Source organism: Loxodonta africana, chromosome 14 (assembly GCF_030014295.1).
Source record: "Loxodonta africana isolate mLoxAfr1 chromosome 14, mLoxAfr1.hap2, whole genome shotgun sequence".
Classification (NCBI taxonomy): domain Eukaryota; kingdom Metazoa; phylum Chordata; class Mammalia; order Proboscidea; family Elephantidae; genus Loxodonta; species Loxodonta africana.
This window is the reverse complement of record NC_087355.1, coordinates 70,005,940-70,019,034: the sequence shown is the minus strand read 5'-3', so window position 1 is coordinate 70,019,034 and position 13,095 is coordinate 70,005,940. Positions and strand designations below refer to the sequence as shown.

Genomic DNA, 13,095 nt, shown 5'->3' with positions numbered 1-13,095 from the left:
ACTATTTTAATAAGCACCCTCCCAGTTAATGGCAACCGAGTGCTTCTTGTTGAGGTGACAGGTGGCTGGGATTATCATTTTTGCTTTCAGAAAGCTCACAAAAGTGAAAATGGAATCATGTTCCCTAAACAAAAGGGAGTTGGTCAAATAGCAAGAGGAGGACATAGCTTCTCAGCAGACAGACAGGCGGTAAGAGAAGTGGTCAGTGTTTGCGGGCTGAGACTTTTATATTCCCTGTTAGACAACTCCGTCCCCACCCCCCGAAACCCTCAAGGGATAGTCCAAGAATTTAGACAGAAAAATCACACTGTACTGCAGTTATGTGGCAACAATAAAAAAAAAAAAAAAAAAATACTGATCATTTATTTTATTAGATTTTTCTCTCTTAGTTATATTAAAAAATGTAGAAACTCTGAGGCCCAGGAAGTGATTTTTTTTTGCTTTCTCTTTTTACAACTTTGGTAACTTCTTTGCTTATCATAACTAAACTGATAATAGTATATGGTGATACCTGTAGCATTTTCCCATCTGGCTATGAGAATTTACATACATAATACTACAAATAATAGTTCCGTGTATATATGAAGTTTAATTTTGAACTGTGTTACTATGAAGTCCCGATTATCTGCTTGAGAAAACAAAAAATCACAGATGAGACTACTGGGTCATGGGAACATTTTATTAGTGGAGGAAGAAGCTGGCCAGAATGAGTAGGTGGTGGGACTTAAAGCCACAATTCAATCCTGACAGCTCTGGTCCTCAAAGACCCAAGAAAGGCAACGAGACTTTTCTGCCTACATGTCAGTAAGTTTTTCCCTTTGATCCAAAGGCCAAGGGAAAAGAGGAAATAATACTAACACATGGAACATGGGTATGTCATTCATTTAAGTAATTAACATTTTGTTCATATTCTACTATCATATGCAATCAAAAACATATAAATGCCTCTAGCACATCTGTCCCCTTTCTGAAACTGAGATCTATCTGAGCTTAAAATATCTTAATCATAAAAATAAAATTCTTCCTTCCTCATTTTACTTTATTGGCAATGCCCCATTAGTTAATAAACTCAGTAATGCATGGATGCTCAGTGGCTTTTCAGCCAGAGTCGGAGTGGAAGGCAGTTCTTCTTTCCCTTGAAGATGACAACTTTCTTCCTGGAGCTAACCCTTGAGCAGGTGGTAAAGAAAATGTTACATCATGAAAAAGAGCTACCTGCCTAGATAATGGCATTTGATAACAGTTTTTCCTTTAAGCAAGCACTTGGAACAACATCATTAGCCCTTATTTTCACTAACTCATATATTTTTTTTCTCCAAAGAGATAGTGGGCTTTTAGAGAGAAGGGGTTGTGGCTTCTCATCTTTGTATCGCTAATGTCTGGTGAGGAGGAAACAGCATAAACAAGTTAAAGTCTCTTCCCTAGAGGTGCTAAACTGTCCTGGAGGCAGGGAGAACACTGAACAAATGCAGAAGTAAATTAATGGTATGATTGATAAGTGGCCTAGAGGACAAGGAAGCAGGACAATGAGGAACAGTTTGCGCCAGGAAGTTGTGGGTATCTTTCTTTTAATATGAAGGAGTCAGGGAGAGAACCACTGGTAAAGTGACACGTAAGCAGACACATGAAGGAAGTGAAGACGTAAACCATGTGGCTACTGAGGGGACTATTACAAGCAAATGTAAAGGCCCTGAGGTAGAAGCTTGATTGACACGTTCAAGGAATGACAAAGAAGTTGCAGGGCTAGAGGAAAATGAATGAGTAGAAGACGTGGTAAGAAAGGCAGGGAGGGGTCAGATCAGGCAAGGCCATGTAGGTAGTAGTAAGAACTTTGGCCTTTACTCTGAGACAAGAAATCACTGAAGGATGTTGCACAAAGGAGGGACAAACCATAATGTTTTAAAGTAGTATTCAGGGTACTGTATGGAAGCTAGGTTGTATGTGTTGCAAAGCAGAAACAGAGGCAGGAAGCAGGCTATTAAAATAATCTAGGTGAGAGATGATGATGGCTCAGACCAGGGTGGCAGCAGAGAAGGTGGTGAGAAGTAGTCAAGTCTGGATATACACTGAAGGGAAAATGGCCATGATTTGTTGATGACGGATGGATGTGGGCGTGAGAAAAACAGAGAAGTCAAAGGTGACTCCACGTTTTTTGACCTAATTAACTAGAAGAATGGATTTACTGTTAACCGAGATGGGACAGGCTAAGGGAGTGGAAGTTTGAAGTATGAAGAGATAAGGAATTTGCCTTTAGAAATGTTACTTTTGAGATGCCTCTTAACCCTCAAGTAGGGATGTCAAGAATGTAACTTTACATACTTGTTTGGAGTTGAGAAATCCAAGCTAGAGATAGACATTGGGGTTAATGGTTTATGAGTGGTATTTAATGCCTTGACATTAGATGAGATTACTTAGGTCATGAGTATACACAGAGAGGAAGAAGATCAAGGAGGATTTAACTAGGGGGAAAGGTGGAGTTCCTATGTGAGAGTGATGAAAAAGAATTCACAAAGGAGACTGAGAAGGAACAGCCAGTAAGGTGAGAACCAAGAGAGGGTGGTGTGCCAGGCAGAATTCTAAGATCTCAGTGACCATGCCTTTGTATAACCCCTTCCTTTGAGTCTTGCCATGGACTGAATTGTGCACCCCAAAATATCTGTTAACTTGGGTAGGTCATGATTCCTGGTATTGTATGATTGTCTGCCATTTTATCATCTGATGTGATTTCCCTGTGTATTGTAAATCCTATCACTATGATATAATAAGATGAATTAGCAGCAGTTATATTGATGAGGTCTATAAGATTAGTGTCTTAAGTCAAGCTCTTTTGAGATATAAAAGACAGAAGTGAGCAGAGAGACATGGGGGACCTCATACCACCAAGAAAGCAGTGTCAGCAGCAGAGCTTGCCCTTTGGACCTGAGGTTCCTAGCTTAGATGCTCCCAGACCAAGGGAAGACTGATGCATCACAAGGACCTTACTCCAGAGCTGAAAGAGAGAGAAAGACTTCCCCTGGAGCTGGCACCCTAAATTCAGACTTCTAGCCTACTAGACTGAAAGAGAATAAACTTCGCTTTGTTAATGCCATCAACTTCCAGTATTCCTGTTAAAGCAATATTAGATGACCAAGACAAGTCTGGACAAGATTTGCATTTAGTCAATAGATTATGGCAAAGGTGATGGGGTAATCACTCCCTTAATGAGACCATACTATATTGCAAAGAGGAAGACATTTTGCAGATCTATTAAGGTCCCCAATCAGCTGACTTTAAGTTAATCAAAAGGGAGGTTGTCTAGGTCTTACCTAATCAGGTAAGTCCTTGAGAAGAAGGTGTAGTGATTAGAAACTCTAAGAAGCAGAGACCTTCTATATCCCTCATTGGCTATAAGGAAATGAATACTGCCAACAACCCCAGGGACCTTGGAAGCAGATCCTTCCCTAGCTGAGCTTCCAGATGAGAATGCAGCCTGGCCAGCACCTGGACTGCAGCCAGATGAGACCCTCAGCAGACGATCCAGCTATGCCATGTCTGGATTCTAACCCACAGAGACTGTGAGACAATAAGTACGTGTTACTTGAAGCTGTTACACATGTGGTTATTTGTTATGCAGCAGTAGAAAACCAGTACAAGTGTCTTGGAAGCCAAATCAAGGAGTGATAAACTGCTGCTTGGTCGAGTAAAATGGAGACTAAGAATTGCTATATTTAACATTGTGGAAGTCAATTGAGAGCATTTCCTTTAAGGTTATATTTATTTCAAGAAGTTTTCAAAGAAAGGAAGTATAAAAACAGAAGAAGGTGGAGGCTAAAAGAGGGGTATTTCAGGATGGAAATATTACTCTATGCTTGTATGCTGACGAACATGATCCAGCTAAAAGGAAAAATTGACGGTATAAGAGAAAGAGGAAGATTAGGATCAAATGCACTTAGGCAAGGCATGGATGGTTCATCCACAGTAAGGAAGGAAGGTGGGGTATATGAGTATACAGGCTGGTAGAATAAGAGATATGGGTGTGAGCTTGTAGATGTTCTCTTTAGATTCTCTGTAATTTCTCAATTAAATAGGAAGATCTTTAGCTAAGAGGGAGAGGAGCAGACTAAACGAGAAAAAAAAAAAAAAAAAAGAGGAGGATAAAATAGTCATCTAGGAGAATGGAAGAATAAATGAACCAGGAAAAGTAGAGGGACTGCCAGGCAGCACTAATGACCCACTTGAAATCAAAGTGAGGCCAGCAGGCCCGGTATAACTGTGTGAGTACACAGAGAGTTGGAAAAGAGCTGGATTCACCCAGGTTCTAATGTTTGCAAGTGAGTAAGATAAAGGATAGCAACAAGCATAAAAACGATCACGAGGATGGTGCAGGATCTGCCAGTGTTTCATTCTGTTGTACGTAGGATCGCTACAAGTCGGAACCAACTTGATGACACCTAACAATGACAACAAGATAAAGGAGAGGGGCAGGGCCAAGGAAGGGGAGGGTGTTTTCAAGGCAATAACTATAATGATAGACCATACAGTCTAATCCCAGGCAGGAGAGCAGTGAGGACAGGAGGTGGGTAAGGGATAGTCAAAAGCGGGTGGTATTGTAGATTACAGGTTCCTGTGGATTGAAGAACTGTATCGGGTCAGGGAAAGATTGTTTTTGTGTACAAGTTCATCAACAGTCTTTGTGCCTAATTTTTTTTCTGGGATGTAAAGGCCATGGAGGTTTATGAGTTGCTCTTGAGATGGCAAAGCTCCAAAGGTCAACTCCAGGAATAGTCTAAGTTGCCCAGATCCAGGCTTCTTCATTGGAGGAGTTGAAACCCAACAGACCTCTGCATTTTATTACAGTCTGGGGACGTGCTAGTCTCCTGCAGCAGTGGACACTGTTATGTATTGCCCAAAACCTCCTTCAGGACTGAGGTACTCCTTCTCCCAGCTTCTGGGAGTATTCATGAAAGACAGGCCCTCACTTTTTTTTTTTGGGAATTCTCTCTTTGAAGGGCTGCCTCACCCAAGGTCATGCCCTCCTCCCAGGGGCAGCCCATATTCAACAATTGGTCAGCATGGGGGTATAAAGCCTGGCCCCTCACGTCAACTGAGGGCAACTCTGAAGAGCCATCTCAGCTCCAGAGTTTCCCCTGATATCAGCTGTGGTGTTCACTGAGCCTACATTGCAGCCCAGTTTCTCCCTCTGACCAATCCTACTTCTTTCCCTTTCATTCCACAGGTGTTAATCCCAGGAGGCTGCCCTAATGCCACCCTCTAGTACTAGCCCTGCACACTAGTCTCCGTCTCAGAATCTGCTTTGCAGGGAACCCAGCCTGCATATCTGCCCAAGAAGCCACAGCCACAGTCAGGAGCAGGACTCACCAGACTTGGGGTTGCAGAGCACCGGGGGGCTGCTGCTGAGCGTGGGGCTGCTGCTAAAGTAGCCACTGCTGCCACAGCTGCTCATGCTGCTCCTCCTCGCTGCAGACACGACCTTGATCTCCTTGCTGGGGCTGACTGTGGGGCCGGAGAACACACACGGTCACTGCGCGCGGTGGGCGCGGGCCCCTGAAACACAAGTGCCTTCAGCTGCAAAGCACGGTGCAGCGTGACACAATCACCGGGAAAAGCACACGGGCCTTGGAGTCAGAAAAGCCAGGATGTAAGCCGTAGCCCTGCCACGTACTAACAGCGCAACCTGGGGCCATTCCCTTCTTATCCCTGAGCCTCGATTTTCCTATCTGTAAGGTGGGAATAACGCTACCTCAAGGACTGGTGCTAGGAGTGGACTAGATAATGTATGTGAAAATCTCCAGCTGCATGAAGTATTATTTCAAGAAGTACCCACCCCAGGCTGAGCAGTCCCAGCTAGGATGTAATTTAAGTGCTGGCCATACGCTTAATGAATTAACAGTGTTAATAAATGCCTCTTGAGTTCATATTAATCCATTAATTACCCAGAGCCATCAGGGGGAAAAAAAACCAAACCCACTGCCATTGAGTCAATTTCGACTCATAGAGACCCTGTAGGACAGAGCGGAACTGTGCCATAGGGTTTCCAAAGTTGTAATCTTTACAGAAGCAGATCAGTACATCTTTCTCCCAGGGATCAGCTAGTGGGTTCGAACCCTCAAACTTCTGGTTAGCAGCTGAGTGCTTAACCACTGCACCACTGTGACTCCAGAGCCATGGAAGCAGCAGCTTAGAACACAGCACACACATTTACGCTTTGAAAGTGCACATGAAGCAGCATCTCAATTATCTGATCTAGTTCTCTCTGCCATGGAGCAGGCTGGCTCTCAACAGGGGAAGAGGGCAACGTGCATGACCAAACAGAAGAAGCCATGGAAGGTACTCTGCCCGAGGCCTGGCACGTGGGAAGCACACAATAAATGCTAGCTTTTAGGGTGGCCATGATTACTACATCTTCTCCATCATCAACACTTGTTCAGGTCTACTGAGCCCACCTAAGACACCTGCAAGCCTTTGTGCCAATGAAAAAGTGAATCGTTTGTCTACATTTGCGAAAGACAGCGATCTTAAGGAGACGCACAACTGGGGTGTCCTTTCAGGCCTATCTGGGTTGACCTCAGAACACAGACTTAGGCTCCTGACTCTCAGTGTGCTTCCGCTTTCCCAGAGCAGCTCTTGGTCCATTTTCTCCTCCAGCCTAGATGTGTCTGAGGAACCTGAGATGTAAGGCATTGAGGAGGAGGCAATATAGTACATGCATTACGGTAAGACAGACCTGGTCTACCACTTTTTAACTGTGTGAGTGAGCCACTCAATTGCTCATGCCAAAGTTTCTTCACCTATATAATAGGGGTAATAAATGTTCCTCCTTTTAGGGTTAATGAGGTAATTAAATGAGAAAATCTGTGCACCCAAGTGTGGCACAATGCCTGGGACACAGAAAGTTCTCAGTACATATGGCTGTAACTGTTCTCACTGTCACCTCCTATTCATAACCAAGACATCACACTTTCATTTTGTCCTGGGTTTAGTTCTCAGGTTAAGCCCAGTACTTCCAAACCTTAAGCCAGCCAATTCCTTGAGGAAATGCCACATTTTCAGGAGAGTTAAAGGTACCTCATCCTCTTAAGCAGAATGACATTTACTTCAACCTTTTCTGGCTGAATGGGGTTATCTTTGTGAACATTAACCACCGTCATTTGTCAGGGATAACTGTAACTGTGAGACGGTTTGACCTTTCATGTAATGTCCCAAGCCATTGTGCTTCATGAGCTCCTGTGCCTGTTTTTCATAGTTTTTCTTTGTTCTGTATCACTGTGGGAAAGGCTTGTTGTTGGATTGATAATCAGTCGTTCTTTCATTTGTTGCCAATGTATTGTTGTTGTTAGGTGTCAGAGTCGATTTTGACATTTATCTACCTCATGTAATAGAGTAGAACTGCCCCATAGAGTTTTCTAGGCTGTAATCTTCTACATTTGCATTGGGCAAATCTGCTGCAACAGACTTCTTTAAAGTGTTAAAAAGCAAAGATGTCATTTTGAGGACTAAGGTGCACCTGATCCAGGCCATGGTATTTTTAATCGCCTCGTATGCATGCAAAAAGCTGGACAATGAATAAGGAAGAATATTGAATATACCATGGGCAGCCAGAAGAATGAACAAATTTGTCTTGGAAGAAGCGCAGCCAGAATGCTCCTTAGATACAAAGATGGTGAGACTTTGTCTCATGTACTTTGCACATGTTATCAGGAGGGACCAGTCACTAGAGAAGAACATCATGCTTGGTAAAATAGCGGGTCAGAGAAAGAGAAAAAGACCCTCAACGAGATGGACTGACACAGTGCCTGTAACAATGGACTCAAGTATAGCAACAACTATCAGGATGGTGCAGGACTTGGGCAGTGTTTCTTTCTGTTGGACACAGGGTCACTATGAGTCGGAACCGAATCAGTGGCACCTTACAACAACAACAATCTTTTACAGAAGCAGATCACCAGGTCTTTCTTTTGTGGAGTCACTAGGTGGGTTTGAACCACTAACCTTTCACTCAGCAACCAAGTGCTTAAACACTGTGCCACCAGGGCTGGTGTATATGCCCCCAAAACAAAACAAAACCAAGCCATTAACTCAATTCCAATTCATAGTGACCCTTAGGACGGAGCAGAACTGCCTCACAGGGTTTCCAAAGCTATAAATGTTTGTGAAAGCAGATTGCCACATCTTTATCCCACGGAGTGGCTGGCGGGTTAGCAGCCAAGTGCTTTAACCACTGTACTACTGCGGCTTCTTGTATATGCCCCCAGAAATTCTTTATTCATCCTTAAAATATCCTGTAAAATATATAATGTCTCAAAGACATAACGTAGAAAACTGGTTAATTAATGACACGTAACAATTGTTTGTAAGTTAAAATTAAATAAGCTCTGAGTGAAAGCATGGAAGATTCTACTATAATTCAAGCACATAATTGAGAAAACAAACAACACCACACACAAAAAAAACAGACTCCATGGTATCTAAGTATGCTGCCCAGGGACAACTTGCTTTTTGGCATATTTCTTGGCTATGAACATATTAAAATTTGCTAGAGAATAGAATTTTAAAAAGATTGAGTTATTACCTTACTAGTTATCCAAAGATGAAAGAATGTGGTCAAACCACAGAACTGACAACATACCTGACATAAAACTGGTAGATTTTCGGTTGTCATGGCTCTGCTTCCTCAAGCAGAATGGACTGTCATGAGTTTCCTGCGGGGAGGGAGATTTTTCATTCAGCAGCTCCATCAGTCTTCGCCTCCGACGGAAATTCATTCTGAACTGGTAGAGAAGATTGCTGTCCACGAATGGGTGCTTGTTGGACACTGGGGAGAAGAAACGGCAGATAAGGGCTGTCTGGCATCCTGGCCACTGAACACTGCAGCCAGAAGACTCAAGCCAACAGGGGTAAAAGTCTCAAGAAAGAGTTTAGTTCTATAGATGCCACAGGAGTCCACACATGGTCCCAAATTCTTTCCATGTGTCATGAACTTTTAAGATTAGCTAACCAATTCCTCTGGGAAACATTCCCTGAATCTCACCACAACCTGAGTTACACTCTTACTGGGATTATTCCAGGCCATGGTTTACCTCCGCCAGAACACTTGAAGTATTCCTCTACTCCTCTGTCTTTTCCACTAAACTCTAGGTTCTTTGGGGGCAGTGATTGCATTTTTATTTACCTGTGTATCCAACATGACTCATACAACGCTGATCTCCTAGTAGGACTTCAATTTGTTTTTAGCTTTTTATTTTGAAGTAATTATAGACTCAGAGAAAGTCACAAAAATACGATAGAGAGGTCCTGTGTACCCTTCACCCAGCTTCCCCCAACAGCAACATTTCCCACAAATAACTACGGTATAATATCAAACCAGGAAATTGACATTGTTATAATCTTCAGACCTTACGCAGATTTCACCAGTTTTTATATGCACTCATTGTGTGTGTGTGTGTGTGCACGCACAGTTCTACACAATTTTATCACATGTATAGATTCGCGTGACCAGCACTGCAATTAAGACACAGAATTATTCCATCATGACAAAGGAATTCCCTCTTGCTTCCTCTTTATAGTCACACTCACTCCCTTTCCCCTCAATCCCTAACCCCCAGAAACCACTAATCTGTTCTCTATCTCTATAACTTAATCATTTTGAGAATCTTGTATACATGGAATCATACAGTATGTAACCATTTGATATTGATATTTAATGATTAGTCACTAAGGAAAATCTAAGCTTCAGGTCATCATAACCATGCCAGACTCTCAATTCAAAATCAATAATAACAATAGCTAATCCTCATAAGCATTTTCTGTAAGTCCAGTACTATTATAAGTGCTTAATATGTAGCTACTGTTACTTTCTTCCCCATTTTTTAAGAGGAAACAGAGGCCCAGAGATATTAGTAAGTCACCCAAAGAAGACACAGTAAATGGCTGTGGTGGAAATGGTGTCTGCCTCCAGAGTCCACGTTTCAAACCACAACTCTCTTCTGTCTCTATGAGAAACAATTCCTGAGCTTGTTTAGGTTCTCACAAAGAATTGAAAAAATGTAACATAGAAGTGCTAATGTATGGAAACACAAATTAAAATCACCATGAGATGCCATTTCATACCCACCTGATCACTAAAATAAAAAAGAGTGACAATACCAAATGTTGGTGAGGATATGGAGGAACTGGAACTCCTGGTAGAAACATAAAACGAACAGTAAAACTGTGTAGGAGAACTGTTTGGAAGGATCTTGTAAAGTTAAACACATATTTACTGGATGGTGCAGCAATTCTACTCCCAGGAATTTACCCAAGACAAATGAAACACATGTCCACAAGAATGTTCACTGCAACCTTATTCATAACAGCCCAAAATGGGGTATAACAAATGTCCATCAACACATAAATGGATAAATAAATTGTGATATATTTATACAAAAGAATAAAAAGAATACTGCTTATTGCTAAAAAGGGTTGAACTGCTGATATATGAATACCAAAAGTATTAAGCTAAGTGATGGTAAAACCAGATAGAAGTTTTTTTTTTTTTTTTTAAGATTCATTCTTGGAAATTTGTTTTTGGATTATGAATTCAAAATTCTGTAAACTATGAAAATAATCTAGTATAACCCATTAAGAACCATATTAATTCCACGGCACTGGGTTTTATCAATAATTCTAACTGGCTTAATAGCTTCCTTGGTACTTCACAAACAGCATACATAACATCCCTTCCAGGTCAACACCAGCAAATGCAATCTAGGTAGTAACTGTGTTTATGGTTCATATTTGCTAGTGAATTAACTCTTCTGGTTACATGAGTATCAGAGTCCCAGAAAGGTGGGTCCATATTAAGAGCATGCCACTGCCAGTGTTTAACCTAATAATTCATACGGGTGTTTCACAGTCTTTAAATGACAATAAACTATTCCCTTTGGCCAAATGAATGATCTTGGCCACAAAAACAACACTAAATCCAGTGGTGGTTCTGCATGTGCTTAGTAGATAATCCATTCGTGGATTCAGGAGATGCACACCAAATGCAATCTGGACCAATAACACTTTGAGGTGATATATACAAACAATGGCTCTCTTGTGGATAGCCAAATTCCTGCAGAAATTTACTATCGCTATATTCTATACTAAAATTTTCTTGATTACTTATTTATTCCTAACAACATTTTCTGAGCTTGTATGATTTTTAAAAATCCTGAAGTTGACTGTGACAACAGTAAATCTTAAATTATAACCTGCAAATATATAGCTTCTGTATGTTTATTAACACCTCCTGTTTCCTTTTTGCACAGTGAATCACATGAAACCTGAACTCGTCTACAAATAAATCCACAAAAGCAATCTGAATCCAAACAAATTTCATAATAGATAAAAGTGCTTGAAAAGTATTTTTAATTAAAGTGCAAATTTGACTACCAACTTAATCATTTGTATCATCAGGTTTAATTAGCACCCAGAGTTTAATTCACCTTCTTTTCTTTACCAGTGTGACACACTGTTCTAGCTAACTATATACCTGCCACCCCTGTACCACCTATAGCTAAAAGGGTAAATAAACCATCTAAGATTAGATAAAACGGTTAAATGTAAACAATGCTTTCTCATCACATTCTCTCCCTAGTAGGGCAGATGATTTTAAAAGCAGCCAAAACAAGGGAAATGAGGAAGGGATGAGATGTTAGGCTCTAAGTGTTAAGCATAATGCCTAACAAATTGTAAGAACTCCTATGTTATTATTGTATAAGCACACTGTCCTAGCTAACTATATACCTGCCACCCCGTACCACCTATAGCTAAAATGGTAAATAAACCATCTAAGATTAGATAAGTTGTTGTTTTTAATCATTATTATCATTAACTTGGAGCCCTGGTGGTACACTGGTTAAGTGATATGGCTGCTAACCAAAAGGTCAGCAGTTCAAATCCACCAGCCACTCCTTGGAAACACTATGGGGTAGTTCTACTCCGTCTTCTAGGGTCATTTATGGGTTGGAATCAACTCAACAGCAACAGGTTTATCGTTAACATAGTATGATTTTGCCCTGATATATTGTCATTTGCCTTATGTGACAATTCAATTTTATGAGACATTACATTTAACATCCCACTTCCATTTTCAAGGACTGACATGGATCTTACATGCCACAAGAGCAACTAAGCTCTGTGAACGGAGGGCAGCCATATGTCCATCCTCCCAGCTGTGTGACAGGCACTGGTGGAGCCAAGTTCTCTCAGAAAAGGGAAGTGGCAACTGCATGTATAATTGCATGTCCAGCCTGCACTGTTTTCCCTGAGTGGTTCTGCCTTTGCAGTTCTTTTCTCATTAAAAGTTTAATGGCATGAACATTGAGTTCCATGTGTTTGCTTGCTTTGTAGGTGAAGCCTTACATGTAATCTACGTGATTACAGCTCCAAAGCCGAAGGAGGACAGGCAGACAGCAACACAACAGTGTCAGTACATCGCACGTGACAGCCATTCATTCACCCAACAAACTGAATACCTGGTAAGTGTCATGCACTGTCCAAAGTATCTGCCTTAGCATTGTGATTGGAATATGACACCTCCTTCTGCTCACCCTATGTCCTAGTTACCTAGTACTGCTATAACAGAAACAGCACAAGTAGATGGCTTTAACAAAGAGAAATTTATTTTCTCACTGTTTAGGAGGCTAGAAGTCCGAATTCAGGTCACCAGCTCTAAGGGAAGGCTTTCTCTCTCTGTTGGCTCACAGTTTAGGAGGAAGGTCCTTGTTTCCTTTTAGCATCTGTGTGCCTGGCATTCTTTGGAGATCTCCGTGTATCTTGGCATCAATCTTCCCCTGGGTGTAGGAGCTTTTCAGCGCAGGGACCCCAGGTCCAAAGGACACACTCCGCTCCTAGCTCTTCTTTCTTGGTGGCAGGAGGTCCCTCTCTCTCTTTTTCTCTTTCTGTCAGCTCTGGGGAAAGATCCTTGTATCAATCTTCCTCTAGGTCTAAGAGCTTCGCAGTGCAGGGACCCCTGGTCTCCAAAGGACATGCTCTGCTCCCAGCTCTTCTTTCTTGGTGGTAGGAGGACCCTCCCTTTCTGCTAGCTTCTCTTTCCTTTTAGCTCTTGTA

General features: G+C 41.7%; 1 protein-coding gene across 1 annotated transcript in view; it reads right to left on the bottom strand.

Annotated features, from left to right (window-relative positions):
* Positions 1-13,095, bottom strand: part of DEPTOR (DEP domain containing MTOR interacting protein) — a 142,872-nt gene that overhangs the window by 42,793 nt on the left and 86,984 nt on the right. Inside the window, exons 5-6 of the mRNA XM_003408166.4 lie at positions 8,627-8,812; positions 5,359-5,493 (exon numbers count right to left, since the gene is read on the bottom strand). Of these exons, the coding sequence (XP_003408214.3) occupies positions 5,359-5,493; positions 8,627-8,812 (321 nt within the window). The remainder of the gene's footprint in view (positions 1-5,358; positions 5,494-8,626; positions 8,813-13,095) is intronic.